A 17,619-nucleotide genomic window follows, 5' to 3' on the forward strand; every position below is an offset into this window, starting at 1 on the left:
TGGGTGGATCGAACAAAATTGACACCCAGGGTGAATCACAGCTCTGTGGCCGTAACTGAAGAAGACTATGCACAATATATTATAACACGACACCTAGTGGAATTTATTGTTTACGAATTTTGGGAGCGGTGCCGAAACAGACAATAATAGTGCCGAAACGGACAAAAGTGGCTAAGAAAACATGCATCGAAATACCAATACTTAGGACCACCTCTGGTGGCGGTGCCGAAAAATTCAATCACAGTGCCGAAACAGAAAAAATTGGTGCCGAAACGGACAAAATTCAAAGTGCCGAAAAAAGTGCCGAAACGGGTGGCAACCACGTTAAGAATACCCATTGGCGCACGATCCTGTATTGAGAGGATTACAACTCAGCATCCGCAACTTGTCTATTGTTCACAAATTGTTGATTACATATTGCTATGAGATCCCACAGTACGTTTTTGCCGGGTTTTATGTACTTAGTAAGTAGACATAATGCTCATTTTTTTTTAATTTAAAAAATCTGTGAAAACAATTTGTTTTGTCAAAGTATGGACATCGTTGTGGATGTGTTGAAAAACAAGTATAAAATCTCCCAGTCGCCATCTATGATCAGTTTCATTGACAACGTCATTCGGCATTCTGTTTTTAAGTTATCTTGTGGTCCTGAGGGGCATGAGATTAGACATTTTATCTCAGCAAAAATTTAACTCTGAATTTTTCTTGTTCAACGCTTCCAAAAGCCATCGGATCGTCAGCTCTAAAGGGTAAAATATAATGTTATTATAACTTTTAAATTTTTAGTTTTACAACAGTACATCTTTGAATTCCTAGTTGCATATGCCATTCAGATGTCGGATCACTGTACTTTTGTCCAAAGATTGATGTTTCCAAACAAATTCCTCGTGAGGCAGCTGCAATAAAAATTAAATAAAATTATAATTTAGAATAAAATATTGCTTAGTTATAATAAATACATTGCTTAGAATAGCTAAATCTACCTTTTCTAGTAGCTTGACGCTTGACACACACATATCAAGTCGTAAAGTCTTGGATAGAGTATCTTGTCAGGAAATTCAGCGCAGATGGTACTATCCATATATTCTGGTGTCGAAGAAGCATCGCGGCTGTCGACCCATACCAGCAGGTGGCAATGAGGCAGTCCGCGTTTCTGAAATTCGATTACTTCGATTCTGGCCGTGGCGAAACCCAATACTTGCTTTTTCTCGATATCATCGATACACTCTCTTTTCTTCAACTGGAATACTCTTGCGACCATATCGGGACGATCTTAAGCCTTCAAGTAGTTTGGGATAATAGCAAGTATTTCCCTCCACTTGGGATTGCAGGTAAACGTTAAAAAAAGTTGGTTTACCAAATTTCCCACCAATTGTCTTGGCGTCATGGTATTTTTTTTTTTTCATGGCTCGAGGACTGCCAATGAAGGACGAAGGGAGAATGTAGATCGAGCCAACTTCCACGTTTTCTCTCTCTGCTCGATTGTTGATGTTATCCATCATACCGCAGTAGCGCTCAACATGCAGCTCTGCCTGGTGTTCTATGAGGAATTGTATGCGGTTCCCCTCAATCTTGACGTAAGAATCGACAAAATACATGTGAATGACGGCACCCCAGCCAAAACGTTATTGAAATCACCGCGGACTGACATGCGCGAACTGTAGAACTCGGCTTGCGTCACTCTTGAACGTGGGCCTCTGTTTCTGTTCGGTGGTCGATCGTCGTTCTCCTCGTCCGCTTCTGGTTCTTGTTCTTCACCTTGCTCATTGTCAATCACATCATTGTCATCTGCTGCATCCATTTCATCACGTATGAAAACTCTAGGATTGGGCCACAGGGGATCAATCTGCTCCTCTTCATCTTCTTCAACAATCATGGTCATTGCTGCCGCTTCATCTCTCTCTCTCCGTCTGGTGTTGGTATAAGGCATTCGGGTATGCCAACCGTCATCACCGTTGGGGAATAAAAGTGGGTAACACATCGGATCACACACGGGCTTTTGTGTGTCAATCTGGATGAATCGTGAATCGTCGGTCTCTGACAGGAATGTAGAGACTGTCACGAATATCTCTCTTGGCTGGCGGTTCGCCTAGTCTGTCCCACTTTTAGGATTTTTTTTCTTTTTTGACGGCCTTTGGATAGGGGATGGCGAAAAAAATTTAAAAAAAATAAAACATACTAAAAATAAGAGAGAAAAAAAATATCTCCCAATCATACTATAGCTGGGCAAAATTTACTTTGCGAGTTATTTATGTTTAAAGTTTCGACTCCGTGGCCCACCTCTAAAACGCAGGAGGGGCCTAAAGTCACGTGGTTCTTGGTGCGTTCGCTCTGGTCAGTTGTTAACCAATGGGAGCAGATCACGTGACCGGCAACAGCCAATGGAATGGGTATCCTTGAAAACATTTTCATTCTTTTACCGCATTACACACTTTCTTACCAGTTGCAAGAGGGCAAGATGTTCCATCGTTTCTTGGAAGGATTTATCAAAGCAGATTCCAATAACATCCCCGTAGTGGATATTCACATGTTTTCGGGTTACATTAAAAAAGATTCGAATTTCATTGCTCCTGAATACGTTGCGTAAAAGCAACAAGAAACGGTCGTGAGTCTTACGGAGATTCAGCCATTGGCTGTTCAATTAAAGAGAACACATGGTCAATGTACTATAATTGCAGCATGCTGCCCTGAACAGAGTGTCCGCAGTAAAAGCTATCGGGTCCAAGTCGAAATAGACTTGACTAAATCTGAAATCAAATCAGCTGTTTGCCATGACTGTATAGCAAGTGCTGGTGGATGCAAACATGCCCTGGCTGTGTTAGGGTGGCTCCACCAAGAGAGTGAGAAAAAAGCGTTACTGAAGTAAAAGCTTACTGGAAGAAAAGTAAACTTTCTAGAGTCGGAAATACAATAAAATTCGTGGAGGCTAAGTCGCTGTGTTCACGGTAAAAAAAATCCCGGTTTTCTTCAACCCTAGAGCGAAAAAAACTCCTGCCAATAGTTTTTATCGAGAAGTTGTAGAATGGGCCAATACTGTCACACCGCAATCGCAAAATTTTAGATCTCAGAGTTCACTTTACTATCACGTCAGTGAAGAACTGAGTTGGTGTGATAAAGTTGATATTCACGTTCTATCACTGCAATTCAGAAGCCACCATCAATCGACGAATGTATTTGATTTTTTAGCCTTTTCAAAATCATACACAACCATGGAAAATTGCAAAGTAGCTGAAATGAATACACGTGATCAGTCAGACAATGCTGAATGGTTTCGACTAAGGTATGAAATAACTTAAAATCTTCCTGAATTCCATTTTGACACATACCTATAATATTTCAAAGGTATTGTCGTATTACGGCATCAAAAGTTTATGAGGCGTCCAAGTGCAATACCATCGATGGCAGCCTAACCAATACTTTATTCGGTGCTAACAAGTTACGAGATACGAAAGTGATGAACCGTGGAAGAAAACTCGAGCCCTTGGTGTTGAGAGAAGTACATATCAAAACAAAAATGCACTTTAAAAGGTATGGACTATTGCTCTCCGCCGATCACCCTGTGTTTGGCGCCTCCCCCGATGGAATCAGCTCTACTCATGTTTTAGAAATAAAATGTCCCTTGACAGCGAAAACAAAATTCAACTACATTAATGCGAAAGGAGAAATAGTTGAAAAAGTTAAATCTCAAATCCAATTGCAAATGGCTTTTAGTGGTCGACGTATGGGCATTTTATGTGTTGCGGATCCAGACTTTGAGAAAAACAAAAGTGTTGAGATTGTGTCCCTATCCTATGATGAAGAACATGTTAAGTGTTTGATTGAAAAGGGTTTGCATTTTTGGACTGAATCTATTTGGCCTATTTTAACGTCAGTCTAGTTTTAGTTTTCCAATACATTGATTTTCAAGATATGGTAGAAAATTTGTAATTATTTTATTAAAGGATTCTGCAAATTGACAAGTCCACATAAAATTTTTTCTACATCATCTGCATGTTTCAGTTGCTTATTATCTATACAAGAATGTGGGGAGACAAAATTAAATTCTCGAATCCGCCGAATGGCTCTTTCAACATGGATTCGTAAGCCAGATATTTTTCTACTTTCAATCACTTCTTTTTTAGTCGACTTAGTGCCTGTTTTAACAGATGAAGGACGAACTAAAACACATTGTTTGGAAGCAATAAAAGGTTTAATTCTTTTAAATCCACGATCGGCCATGACGTAGCATCCGGTTGGTAATGAATCAAGGTACTTGCTCTGAGAAGCAACAACTTCATCTGTTGTTCTCCCTCCATACCCAGTCGAAACAAAACTAATTAGCCCGTCCGGCGTTACGGAGACCATATACTTTAATGTATTGCACCCTTTGTACTCGGACCAAGTAAGAGCTTGGTTAACTGGATCAGAAGGCTTTTGGATCTCAATCTCAAAACAGTCAATAATTGATTGGATTTTGCTATAGTTTTTCCTGAACGATATATGCAAAGCTCTTTTTAAGGAATCGCGTGTAGGCCAAAAGATAATTTCTTGCATATGATCCGCAATAAAAGCAACATATCTGATAAAAATCCTACTTGCCTCTCTGGAACTTATTCCAAATTCGTACCCAAGAATCGTGAAAGACTCACCTTATTTTTCGGAATATCAAACATACGGCATCCTGAGCTGTAATAAACATGTCCTGATCACAAGATAATTTGTTTGCTAATAGAGTAAGAAAAGAAATACGCTCTGGTAGAATACCCAAGTATGTTCTGGGCTCGAAATTTAACAGCTTCCTCGTTCGAAATAGGCTACTTTGTCTAAAAGAGAGCATCTCCTGATTATGTTGTTCTTCTATGACGTCTGAGTAGTCTGACTCTGATGTAACGGAAGAGTGAGATTCATCATCAATACTTTTAGTTGAAGAAGACTTAACTTCCTCTTCCTCTGGTGGGATATTCAATTTTTTTTTGAATTTCCAAGTTTGAAGGGGAAGCCTTTTGGTTCAATATTTGAAACTTTCCAGGGTGAGCCAAATGGGGAGCAGGATACATTCGAAAGTAATCCATGTTTTGCGAAATCCATTGTATTTGTTTGAATTGCTCTACTTCTTGCTGTAACGGCAAATTTTAAGCAATTGTCAGTGTTTACACCAACATTTTGTAAACAAATAGAGGCTGTTCCTGCTGTCTTATCAGCCTTGCAAACTGTGTCGACAGTTGGCCAGGAAAAAAGCTGTAAAAATACAACAGTTAAAGAAAGACATACATTTCTAACGAAATAAATGTGATATACCTTCAGTCAACACAAATTCTGTCACACATGAACGGTCTACGTCACAAGTTGCTTGGGAATAGATTCCATCAATTTGTTTTGATTTACTGGCTATAGGCTTCATGGCCCCTTCAATAAGAACGACAGCTGATTGGGAAACTTCTATACAAAAAATATGATAAATGATAGACCCTTATGATACACCTTAACGATAAAGGTAGAATATACCTTCAGTCAATACAGGTTCTACTCCATAAGCTGCTTGGGAAAAGATATCACAAGTTTGTATTGATACACTCATCGCATCTGTAACCACATCACCAGTTAAGTGGGAAAAATCTATAAATAAAGCAATAGTGATAAATGATAGTTTGGAATGCTATCGATGAAGATGGGATTTACCTTGCCTTAGAAACCTGTGAGGTATGACATTCTTGTCCATCACAATGTTTTTCCTGCGCCCACTTTTGTAGTCAGCTAAGTTTAGGCAATCGGTTCCCATCTAGAGTATTGACATGATATGAAATATGACTATAAAAATGTTATTGGATGAAATTCCACCAAGTTACTTACATTAAAATGGTCTTCAAAGACGTAGACATGACTTTTTGGGCTTACGTCGTTCTGACCAAACCCACAGGCTCTTAACCAAGCATTTCTTCCTTCTTTCTCTGCTATGGCGGGCACACTTATAAAAATTTTGTCTGTTGAATCACTTTTGTTGGTACAATACTCTGCTATGCATACTTTGATTTTAAAAATCTTTTTTGATATGTCACAATGGCTGTAAAAAAAAGAATAAAACAAGCTAGACGTGACACAGACGAAATGACAGATGTTCCCTGCTTCTATTGGTTCCCCATCACGTGATCTTCTCCCATTGGTAAATAACTTGCAAGGATATTGAACTGTGACAGAAAATCCAGTTTTTAGACCAAAAAGTCTGTGAAGAAAAGTGTGAATCGTGAATAAGTCCGACTTAACAATAGGCCCTGAATTTGTCATTTAAGACAGCTTTCAACTGGCTTACGACTATCCCTTCGCGGCGAGCTGATAAGCTTGCTTTTCTATCTTAAGTAAGACAGAATTGACACTATTAAGAGTATTTGGAAGACAGAAGGGTGTATAACAAAGAATTTAAAAAAATTTGTAGTTCAAAATTTGACCGCTAGATGGCGGTGGTGTTTTTTTATTATTATTTTTTTTCATGTCGTAAACGGCACGCCATACTTTCGGTCCGTCATATGCCATAACTTACTTCATATGCCCCGCTGAGTTTGAGTTTGATAAAGTAGGTGCCGCTGGCCATGGCTTGTTGCCACTGGATACAGCTTACGGGTCGTCTGCCGTCCCTTACACACCTTTGCTTCTTTTCATTTTTTGCTTCACATTGAAATTACATTAATAGCAGGAAAAAAAGGGGGGCGTATACATAGCACACAAAAAACACACGTTAATTTATTTAAATTGTCACGTTCCGTCTGTTTCACTAATGCTATTGTTTATAGGGCGAGCGCTAGATGGCCTCGCGTCGATCTGGCTTCCCCTCTATACCCTTTTTCCCTAGCAGATCTTGACTACTTGTTGCGTCGGACGGTCGCAACTATTCTCCTGTCTGAGTTCGTTTCGTTCCCTGTGTGTTTCCTTGTGTGTAAGCTGTGTTGGTGTGCTTGTGTGCGTGTGTGTAAGATAGTGTTAGACCCATTAGGGGCATCATTGGCTTAGGTTAAGCGTAGTTAGTGTAGGGCCAATGGTGAAAGCCACCAGATTGACTGTGCCGGTTTCGTTGGCCAGCAACTGGTGTGCTCGACAAGTGTGCCGAATAGATTGCCCGTGACAAAATTCTTTCAATGAGTTTAGTTCCTATGAAAAAACAGATGAGGTGGGCTGCAATTTTGTTTTGTGTGTGTTTAGGGATTGAGCTATTGAGTCCTAGTAGTGTCGGTAGTCCTGGGGGGATGTTGAGGGGGGAGAGACTGCGTTCCATTTCGGACCTCGCTTCAGTGTAGTGCTGGCAGTGGAGGAGTACGTGTGTTGCGTCCTCTCGTTCCGGGCATCCGTTTGGGCAATCTGCGAGTGTTTCCGGCTCCAATCTGCCGATGAAGTGGTTTAGTTTGTTGTGGCCGCTGCGTAGTCGGAACAAGGCTGATTGGATAGTTCTTTTCTTATTGGTGTGCCATGGTAAGTATCCAAAACATTCTCTGCTAGTCTCTGCCATGTTTGTTGATTGTGTTTTTAGTTTCTGGAACGTGATGTTTTTGTGGTTAACTTTAGCTGTTGCTATGTTTTGCCTAACATAAATTTTGTTTGTTATTATTTTTGTAGTGGTATTGCGTCGGTTCTTCCGGATGTTTGTCGCCAGTTGGTCTGCGATTTCGTTTCCAACGATTCCGGCGTGTGAGGGTATCCAAGTTAATGTTATTCTGGCCCCTGAAGCATTTAAATTGAAAATCTGTTTGATTATTTCAGGTATTGCTGGGCTTGACTCCCATTTGAAGTTGGATATTGCTTGAATGGAAGATTTTGAATCAGTGAAGATGGTGGCTGAGTCCATCTCGTACTTGTTGAGGTGGCATATAGCTCTGCGTTGAAACTATTTGTGAAATTTTTAAGTAACCATGCTTCGTCTTCTTTCTTCTTAGGTATGTGGAATGCACAGCTGACAGTTTTTGTTGTCTCGCACACTGATCCATCAGTGTATACTGCAAGGTGGTTGGTGTTTGGATTCCGAGTGAGTGAGTTGAATAGTTGGTTTGTTTGGTTTGATTCTGTGGCTTGTTTCTTTGTGAGGGGGAAGTAGTTCGTTGGGATTGAGAAGTGTTTCCATGGTTCCACTTCCGGTGTCTGCGAGGAAGGTCTTTTGAAAAAAAAAATTTGCCAGTTGGGTCCAGTTTCCTTAAGTGGGTGATTGCTGCTGGGGTGCTAATGGTTTTCCACGTTGTTTGTCTTCTAGTTAGTTCTTGGATGGTGGCATATGCCGGGTTCCATGGCTTTTCGTTTAGTCTGAGGAAGTAGTTGTATGCAAGTTGGTCCCATCTATCCTTCACTGGGTATATGCCAGTCTCGATGTTCAGTAGTGCTTTGGGAGTAGATTTAAAGCAGCCGATGATTGTGCGGAGAATTTCGTTTTTGTTTTGTTCCAGCTTATCAAGTCTTGTCTTTGGGATGGTTGTGAGGATGGTAGATCCGTAGTCGTATGCGCTCCTAATCATGGCTTTGAATATGCGGATGAGTAGGGGAATTTTCAGGGTTTTTTTCCCGTAGATCATCATACGAATCAGGTTGGCTCTTCTGAGTATTTTGTTCGTGGTTGCTTGGATCTGTGGTTCCCATGACAGTTTGTGGTCCATGATGATGCCAAGGAATTTGTACTGCAATACTTCGCTGATCGTGGCTCCGTTGAGTTTGAACTGTTGGGGGGGGGTCTTTGTTTCGTTTTCTGGTGAATGTCAGCGATGCACACTTACTAACCGAGAATTTTAAGTTCCATTTTGTGGCCCATTCTTCTATTTTGTCTAGTTGCTGTTGGAGTAGGATTGTTGTGGCTGCTTTGTTTTTCGCCATGGAGTATATTGCGATGTCGTCAGCGAAAAGGGAGGTTTCGCATCCTTCTTCTGGTATTGGGAAGTCCGCAAGTATTACGTTGAATAGGAGAGGGCTGAGAAAACTTCCTTGAGGGACTCCTATGGAAATTTTTCTTTCTTCGGATAGGTTGTTGTTCACTCTTGTCCTTATGCCTCTTCCGGTAAGGAAATTTTGTAACCATTTGAGGGTTCGGCCTTTAACGTTTGCTTTTGTAAGTTTGAATAGGAGTCCTTCTATCCATGTGTTGTCGTACGCCTTCGAGATGTCCAGGAATATTGCTGTGGTTGGGTGGCTGCTGTTGAAGCCGGATTTGATTGCTGATTCTATTCTGATTAGATTGTCGGTGGTGGTACATCCTCTTCGGAATCCGGTTTGGACTTTCGGTAGTATATTCAGATGGTCTAGGTGCCACTTGAGTCGATTGTTGATCATTTTTCCCATTACTTTCCACAGGCATGATGTCAATGAGATTGGTCTGTACGATTCCGCTTCTCCGGGTGGTTTGCCTGGTTTGAGGATAGGTGTCACGATGGCACACTTCCAATCTTTTGGGATGTATCCTTCCCTGAACATCAAGTTGATTGTTGTGAGTAGACTCTTACGATTTTCCGCGTTTAATTTTTTCAGCATTCTGTTGTGGATTCTGTCGAGGCCCATCGCTTTGTCTGGTAGTTGATGGGAGAGGCTCCTTGTCAATTCTTGGGTGCTGAAGTTAGAGTTGAGGGGTTCGGCATCCGGGTTCTTAATTTGTTTTTCAATTTCCTTTACTTGCTCTGGCCTTGTTGGTGGGATGTCATCGTCGTTTGGGGAGAACTGCTCCAAGAAAATGTTGGCTTTCTACACTGGGTCTCTTGTTTGTTCACCTTTCTGGTTGTTGAGGGGGGCATTGATGATTGATGGTTTCTCTCCGTCCGTTCATCATTTTTTTTGCGAATTTCCAAAACTTTGATGTGTTTTTTTCCGTCAAGTGAGTCGATGTGTCTTTCCCACGAGCTGTTTTTTTTATTCTAGAATTGTCCTCTTCTTAATTGCTTCCATTTTGTTGAGGTGGGTTTTGTCGATTTGGAGTAGGGTAGAGCGCCACACTTGGTACGCTTTCCTTGCTTGTTTGGCTGCTGCTTTGCGTTCTTTGGTCCACCACGGCTTTTGGGTCTCACGTGGGTGTGTTTTGTATTTGGGGGCGAAGAATAGGTTGTTGGCGTTCATCATTACCGCGTATAGGGTGTTGTAGCTGGTCTCGGCGTTTTGTTTTGGTTGGGTCTCGATTTCTTCGTTCCATTCCTGCCAGGATTCTTTAAATTTCCAGGTTGGGTTGGGTGGTGCGTGTGGTGTAGAGTTGATGCTTAGCTCGATGATTACGGGTAGATGGTCACTTCCCCAGTACGGTCCAGTTTCTGCACTTAATAGATGGGCCAGGTTTGGTGTGCACATTGTGAGGTCTATTGTTGCACTTCGGTTATCGTTCTGAGAGGGTCTTGTTCCGAGATTCTTTGGGGTTATTAGGATGAGTTTGTCGTTGTCTTGAAGGAATTGCTTGAGGTTTCTTCCGGAGGTGTTTGTGTGGTAGCCGTCTTCCCATAAGTCTGCGTGTGCGTTTAAGTCGCCTCCTACTATGGCACTATTTCCGGGTGTTTTAACAGTTTGTCTAATTCTTCGTATGCACACCGATTTCCATTTGGAATATACGCCGAGATCAATTCGATTTCTTCGTTGTCTTTTAGCTTGATGATGGCTCCGACTGCTTCTAGGTTTTCGTGGGATGGGACATCTAGTGTGGTAGATTGAAAATTCTTTTTGATTAGTATCGCTACTCCTCCTCCTTGGCTACCGCGATTTTTTGTAAACGAGTTGTATGCTGAGAATTTAACTTTGTATTCATCTTTCAATGGGTTTCACTAAGGAGGACAATATGGGTGTTGTGATTTCGTAAGTGATTCTTGAATTCTTCCAGTCTGGATCTGTAGAGTCCTCTTGCGTTCCATTGGATGATTTTGATTGGTGGGATCATTGTTTGGTTGTTGTTTTTTTGTACTTCAGTTTCACTTCTCCTTTGTGGTTGTGTTGGTTGGGTTCCGCTTTCCTGGTTTCTGGTTTTCGTATAAGGTGATAGGTCTGCTGTCTTTCTTTGGTCTTTTTCTTTTTGTCGGGCGAGCCTATCTAGTCTGTCTTGTTCGAACATGGCACTCATCATTGTCAATCGGTTGTCCAGGCTGGAGAATCCGGTTGCCATTTTGGCCTCTAGTTCCATTATCGGTCCCAGTTGTGTCTTGATCGTGGTGATTTCTAGTTCAACTTTTTCTAGTCTCGTACCGATGTCGCTCGGGATGTCTTGGCTTGTTGCTGCTCGAGTTCTTCGATTTGGGCTTTGAGGCCATCAATTTCTCGTCTGGTCGGAGCGTCTTCATTGGTGTAGTGTCTCGGTACTTGCTGTTGTGCTGTTGGTTTGGGTGAACTACTGTGGAGTTTGCCGGCTTCGGTCACCGACATATTGTTCACATATGCAAATTTTATTATTTCTTGTCTTCTAGCGAAGATAGGGCATGCTGCTGTTCCTGCTTCGTGGTCGTTTCCTTCGCACGTCGGGAATTTCGGTGGGCTGGTGCACTTTTGGTCTTCTTCATGGGCATATGCACAGGTTCTACACACTTGAACAACGGGGCATGGTTCTTCCGGATGTCCGAATAACCAACACTTTCGGCACAGGTAGGCCTACGGTCTTAGGATGAATTTTTTAACTAAGAACACCTCGTGGGCGATGATAACTTCGCGCGGGAGGGTTGTTGTGTCGAAGTAGAGAGTGACCATTGTAGAGAGGGTTGTAGTGTTGTTGGGTCCTCGTTTGGCGAATCTTTTCACTTTTTTCACCCCTTGGTTTGCTAGGAGGCTGAGGAGTTCTTCTTCTGTGTTGTTTGGTGGCACGTTGTAGATGACGCCTCTCACCTTTTGTTCCGATTTGCATAGTGAACATGTGATTTGGAATTTTTTCACCGCTTTCTGTTGGAGAAGTAAGTTCTTTTGCTTGTTGGTTGTCGGGTAGATGTAGAGTTCACCTCTTTGTGTCCACTTTGTTCCGGGCCTCACTTGGCCGATTATGTCGATGATTCCGGCGATGAGGCTTTTCTTTTCGGTGAGGTTCATTAGCCTGAACGAGCATGGTTCACTTACTAGGCCTAATTGGATGATTATCGGGGCACCGCTGGCTGGGCTGCTGAATTGGTCTGAGAATCTGGGGTTCACTCTAATGGTGTGGTTGTAGGTTCCTTTTCTTTTTAGTTGTGTAGTATTTTCTGTTGGGTCTTCGATGTTCACGGATTCACGAGTTGAGCAATCGTAATCGGGATCTTCACCGTTGACGTCCATGTTTGCGCGGGGAGGGGGAAGGGGTTTACCCCTTGTTTTGTCACTTTGCGCGCTATTGAAAGTGAATATGATGCTGACTGTACTGTTTCAGATCTCGAACGCGACTCTCACCATATGCTCCGCTGAAAAACAAGGTTAGATCTATTGACACGACAGATGTCGTGGCAATAAAGAAAAAATTGTCTATTGCCACGATACGCCTATACTTCCTCTCTGATCCCTTATATCGTGGCAATAACACGAATTTTGTCTATTGCTACGACATGCGTTTTCGTACTAAGTTCCACAGAAGATGTTTAGGAAAACTACTAAATAGGGTAAAACTACATGTGCATAATTCCCGCATCATTTTTCTTGTCAATTATCCCGTGAAACTCAACCTTTGTTGTAATCTCCAAATAAAAATTAACCTTTCGGCGGTGAATCGAACGCCATGCTATAGCATGGTGGCATTCATCGCTGACCATTCGGCTACCACTGCTGAAATATTCTTGTAAAAAACTTGAAATATATAACCTAACCTAACCTAACTTAATCTAACATGCGTGAATGTCGAATTTAAAAAAAATTATTTTGTGGCAATAGACAAATTTCGTGTTATTGCCACGATATGAGGGATCAGAGAGGAAGTATAGGCGTATCGTGGCGTGTCGTGGCAGACAATTTTTTCTTTATTGCCACGACAGATGTCGTGGCAATAGTCGGCATATAGACATTGGGACGGATTACCACAAGGACTTTTCAAAAGCGTCACTAGAATGCGACACTAGAACGCCCACATTTGTATTACCGACAGAAGAACGTCTAAATTTTAGTAACGACACTGGGCCGGGAAATTTCTAAAAATCATAACGACACTAGAACGTCTCATCATGCGTCACTAGACCGTCCATAATTTAGCGGCGACACTAGGACGGGAAAACTACAATTGTCTCTGCGACACTAGAACGTCCAGATTTAAGTAACGTAACTAGGACGGGAAAACTACAATTATCTCTGCGACACTAGAACGTTCAAATTTTAGGGACGACACTAGGACGGGGAAATCACAATCGCCTGTGCGACACTAGAACGTCCAGATTTAAGTAACGTCACTAGGACGGGTAGACTCGAACGGGGACCGGACCTCACGCTCACGGCCACCGAGTTGGCAGCTCGCCGAGCTTTGCGGCCACCCACAGCAGGCATCATGGCATCACATCATGGCATCAGGCATCACAGCGGGCATTTCCAGCACAACATCAGCAGCCAGCCCCCTTTCACCCAACGATTCCCTCGTGAAATTTTTCACGGTTTTTTTTTTTTTTGCTTTCTTACAGACTTTGTTGCTATTTATATTCTGGATTTTTATTTTTAAATGGTTTTACCGTTGCCTTTCTATATAGGTTTTTCTTTATTTGAACTCGAGTCGACCAATCGATTGGATCGGATCCGGCTCACCCGTTCCCGATCTCCTTGCGGTTTCATGTCTGAAAAATGTTTCCGAGTAGCGACGCCCGACTGGCGGAGTTTCATCATTTGCACCTTATCCGGCGTTGTTCTCATTGTAACGATCGGCTTCGCTTCCAGGTGCGGATCCTGATTTCTATCCAAATTTACACTCAGTGTTTTTATTGATTCCCATAAAATAAATCTAATTGATCTTAACCTTCTTGTTTTTTTTCTGTCCCTTCTACAAAAGATAGACACTACTGTTACGAATACAAATTAGCGTGCTTGCTCTGGAAGGTGGACATTCGCGAATTAATCATCACCAATTCCAAGGATATTATCAACGATTGCCCGCAGTCCTCTTCATTGGCGGCGGTGACCTCGGATCCTCACAGAAATCGAGGGCCTATCATTGCATCTTGTGGCCAAAGCAGCAGGCGCAACAGCAACAATGAATCCGGTCCCGGATCGTCGTCCTCTGGTGGCGTCAAGGAAGATTCGCGATCTGTCGACCTGGACGTGAAACGTTTGAACATCCGAACGGGAAGCTACAAGTGCAATGTCGTGGCCATCAAGACCATCTTGTCGACGAAGAACGTCAATTTCACCAAGAACATCTGCAAGGAATAGAAACAGATAACTTCCATCTGCTACGAGAATGTCGTCTCCTTCATGGGAGTGTCCGTCGACTACGGGAGTGTGTCCATCCTGACGGCCTATTGCGCCTGCGGGAGCTTGGAGTATGTCCTGAAATTGGATTTCAAGTTGGACACTTTCTTCATCGCCTCTCTCGTCACTGACTTGATCAAGGTATATGTCCGTCGTCGCAGCTCAATTTTCGCTTCTTAAATCTAATGATTGCAAATTACTTGATTATATTCGCAGGGGATGACCTTCCTGCACGACAGAGAAATCGTTTCGCACGGCAATCTCAAATTGTCCAACTGTTTGTTCGATTCGCGCTGGGTTTTGCAAATCACTGATTTCGGTCTGCATGAACTCAAAGGTAAATTATTTTTGGATAATTCATTTGTAATAATTGGAACTATTTGTTTTTTTAATTGCTGCCTCCTGTCACGAAGCTCGAACGAAAACGACGTGTGACAATAGACGGCTTTTGTGGAGAGCTCCGGAACTGTTGCGCAACCCAAACTCTTTGCCTAGAGGAACCCGGAAAGGTGACGTCTTCTCATTTGGCATCATCCATGGGAGATTTGTTGGACACCATGTTGACTAAAGGTATTTTAAAAAAATGCAATTTTACTTTTACTCCAACAACAGTTTGCTGATCCAAATTATTCCATATTGGCTGGACAGGAATCATCGAAAGAGTCGCCCATACGGAATGGTTTTCTACAAATTCTTCTGGCCGTCCGTTTAGCAGTTGGATTGCAAAGAGTAGCTTTAACATAATTCGCTGCATGTATGCATGGCTGCTGGCAAGAAACGCCAGAATGAATTGCGTCCCAATTTCAAATCCATTCGTGGCCGTCTTAAGGAAATGGAAGCCGGATTGTAAGTTTCTCTATTATAAAAACCTAAAGGAAATTCAAATAATAAATACGCTCGTTTTTTTTTTTTTTTTTTTTTTTTTTTACAGGAAGCCCAACATTTTCGACAGCTTCATGAACATGAACGAGAAGTATACGCATAACCTGGAAGGTCTCGTTCAGTTACGGTCGGATCAACTTACACCAGGTCTTGCCAAAGTAATTATTTTTGGTTGTGACAAATTTCCGCCATTCTAATTTTAAAAAATATCTTGCAATTAATCAGATCGGTAGTTGAATTGCTGAAAAGAGGAGAGCCCGTCAAGGCGGGGAGTTTCGATTCGGTGACGATCTAGCCTACTTCAGCGACATCGTGGGATTCACGTCGCTGTCGGCGGCCAGCACTCCGCTCCAGCCTCCAGGTCGTCGGTCTCCTCAACGAGCTCTACACTTGGTTCGACTCCATCTTGGAGATTTACGACGCCTTGGCGAGTGGAGACGGTTGGCGACGCTTACATGGTGGCCAGCGGGCAGCGGATTGCCCATCCGCAACCGAGACCACCACGCAGCCGAAATCGCCTCGCTGGCCCTGCACCTTCTCTCCTAGATACACAATTTTCACTTCCGGCACGGACCCGGAGAAACACTCAAACTGCGCATTGGAATTCATTCAGGTATGTATAATAGTGGTTCTGCCCTCTGTGAAATCAGAGTATACGAATTATATATAAGTAATACGAAAATATTGATTGTAATTTATCAGGTCCGTGCGTTGCCGTTGTGGTCGGCTTAAAAATGCCCAGGTATTGTCTTTTTGGCGACACGGTCAACACTGCGTCCAGGATGGAACCAACCGGTCAAGCTCTCCGCATTCACATTTCTAGAGCAACAAAAAGGGCTTTTAGATCGGTAAGGCGGTTTCATCATCACTGAAGAGCGTGGAATGACGTCATCATCACTGAAGAGCGTGGAATGACGTCCATTCGAGTAAGTTGCATTCGACTTCAATTGAATTGCAAATGTGATGTGAATGAATTCAAATGATGTGAATGAATTGAATGTGTGGTGAAAGTGGTGAAAGGAAGGTATTGGTATTGCCAACGTTATTTATATCCAACTATATCGTACATGTTGGCAATTTCCCATTTGCTGTATTTCGTGTGCCTTCGTCGCTTTCTCGCCTGTTGCTTCCTGCTTTGCTCTTGTTCGTGCTCTACATACTTGTCGTGGTGGACTCATTTTAAACAGCAGAAAGTCCAATACAAATTGTGTCGCCTATTAGCCACCGCAGCGCAGCACCAGCCAAAACCAAGTCAGTTCAGTCCAGTACCTAATAATTAAACGAAACAAACTAGTTTATTGTTTATTAATGGTTTGTTGGTTCATTTGGACAGTTATCGTTTTTTCTCCACGGCATCAGTAGTTTGACTCTGACGGTGATGAGAAAGTGCCTCATCCGAAATACAATTTGGTGGAAGAAACGTACTGCAAAAAATGGGCAAAGAAATCAAAAGACACATATTTCTCATCACCTGCCGATTGTACTGATGAAGATAATAAAAGTTTCACTTTATTCAGCTCGACCTGCAGGCCGGTTTGTGATTGTTATAATCTTCAGAGTAGCTACGCCATCAAGAATAAACTGCAACAGGACCATCCGTGTGTCATTCGGCTATAATGAAGCAGAAATATCTGCGACAACCAGAGTCCAAGACTCTTCCTTATCAACTGGGCGATTCCCAAACTCTCGATCCCTCTAACGACCAAGTTCAAGTAATTGAAAAGATCTTGCGCAATAGAGTGACTAATATTCCTCGTTCAGTTTATTCTTCTTCAATTGCTTTATTACTAAGTTGTCTTTTGCAGACCAACGCATTTTACATCGACTGGACTGCGGTGCGTATATATGACATTGAAACTCCATATCCAATACGTTATACATGGAGCGATCCTTCTAGTGGAGTGGTCTGATCATTGACTTGAGGCAGATAAAATATAGCACAGTCAACTCGTGAACCCAATCCTCATTTCGTTCCCCCATTTGTCTCAGCACCAAACCTTATCCCGTGGAAGTAAGTCTGGTGGTTCAGTTTAGCGGCGAATAATTATCTAATTACCTTTACTTGTTATTTGTATAGGTTGTTTTTAACGCTACACGTAGCGGACTCTGGGATCGATTCTACAATCTAGAGAATAAAAAAATTCGGATCAGACGTCCGACAAGAAGAAGACGGAGTTTTCAAAAGGAACAGAAAACATTCACAAAGTGCCGAGCAAAGTGCAGTGCTTTCCACTGTATTATATGGTAGTCACTGTGGGCAGCATCAGAACTCGAGTTGACTATTTTAGTTTGGACGTTTGAAGGTTCCGAGTACAAAATATTGCAAATCAACCTTGGCACAATGTCGATATTAAGGTATGTAACATTGAATTTATTTCCGATTGGATGTGCAAAATATAATTTTCATTTTGATTGATGTTTTGGAAACGTTGACTG

The 17,619-nt window shown here is 42.2% G+C and overlaps 1 protein-coding gene and 1 pseudogene across 1 annotated transcript; both read left to right on the top strand.

The window, feature by feature from the left end:
* Nucleotides 1-2,386: 2,386 nt before the first annotated feature.
* On the top strand, nt 2,387-3,877 carry LOC124200601. The gene is made up of 3 exons (XM_046596872.1): nt 2,387-2,583; nt 2,978-3,280; nt 3,343-3,877. The coding sequence occupies exons 1-3, from the start codon at nt 2,387-2,389 to the stop codon at nt 3,875-3,877; spliced, it is 1,035 nt and encodes a 344-aa protein (XP_046452828.1).
* A 5,478-nt stretch (nt 3,878-9,355) lies between these two features.
* LOC124200602 lies at nt 9,356-17,533 on the top strand (annotated as a pseudogene).
* Nucleotides 17,534-17,619: the final 86 nt, after the last annotated feature.

This window comes from Daphnia pulex, chromosome 8, assembly GCF_021134715.1.
Source record: "Daphnia pulex isolate KAP4 chromosome 8, ASM2113471v1".
NCBI classification, from domain to species: domain Eukaryota; kingdom Metazoa; phylum Arthropoda; class Branchiopoda; order Diplostraca; family Daphniidae; genus Daphnia; species Daphnia pulex.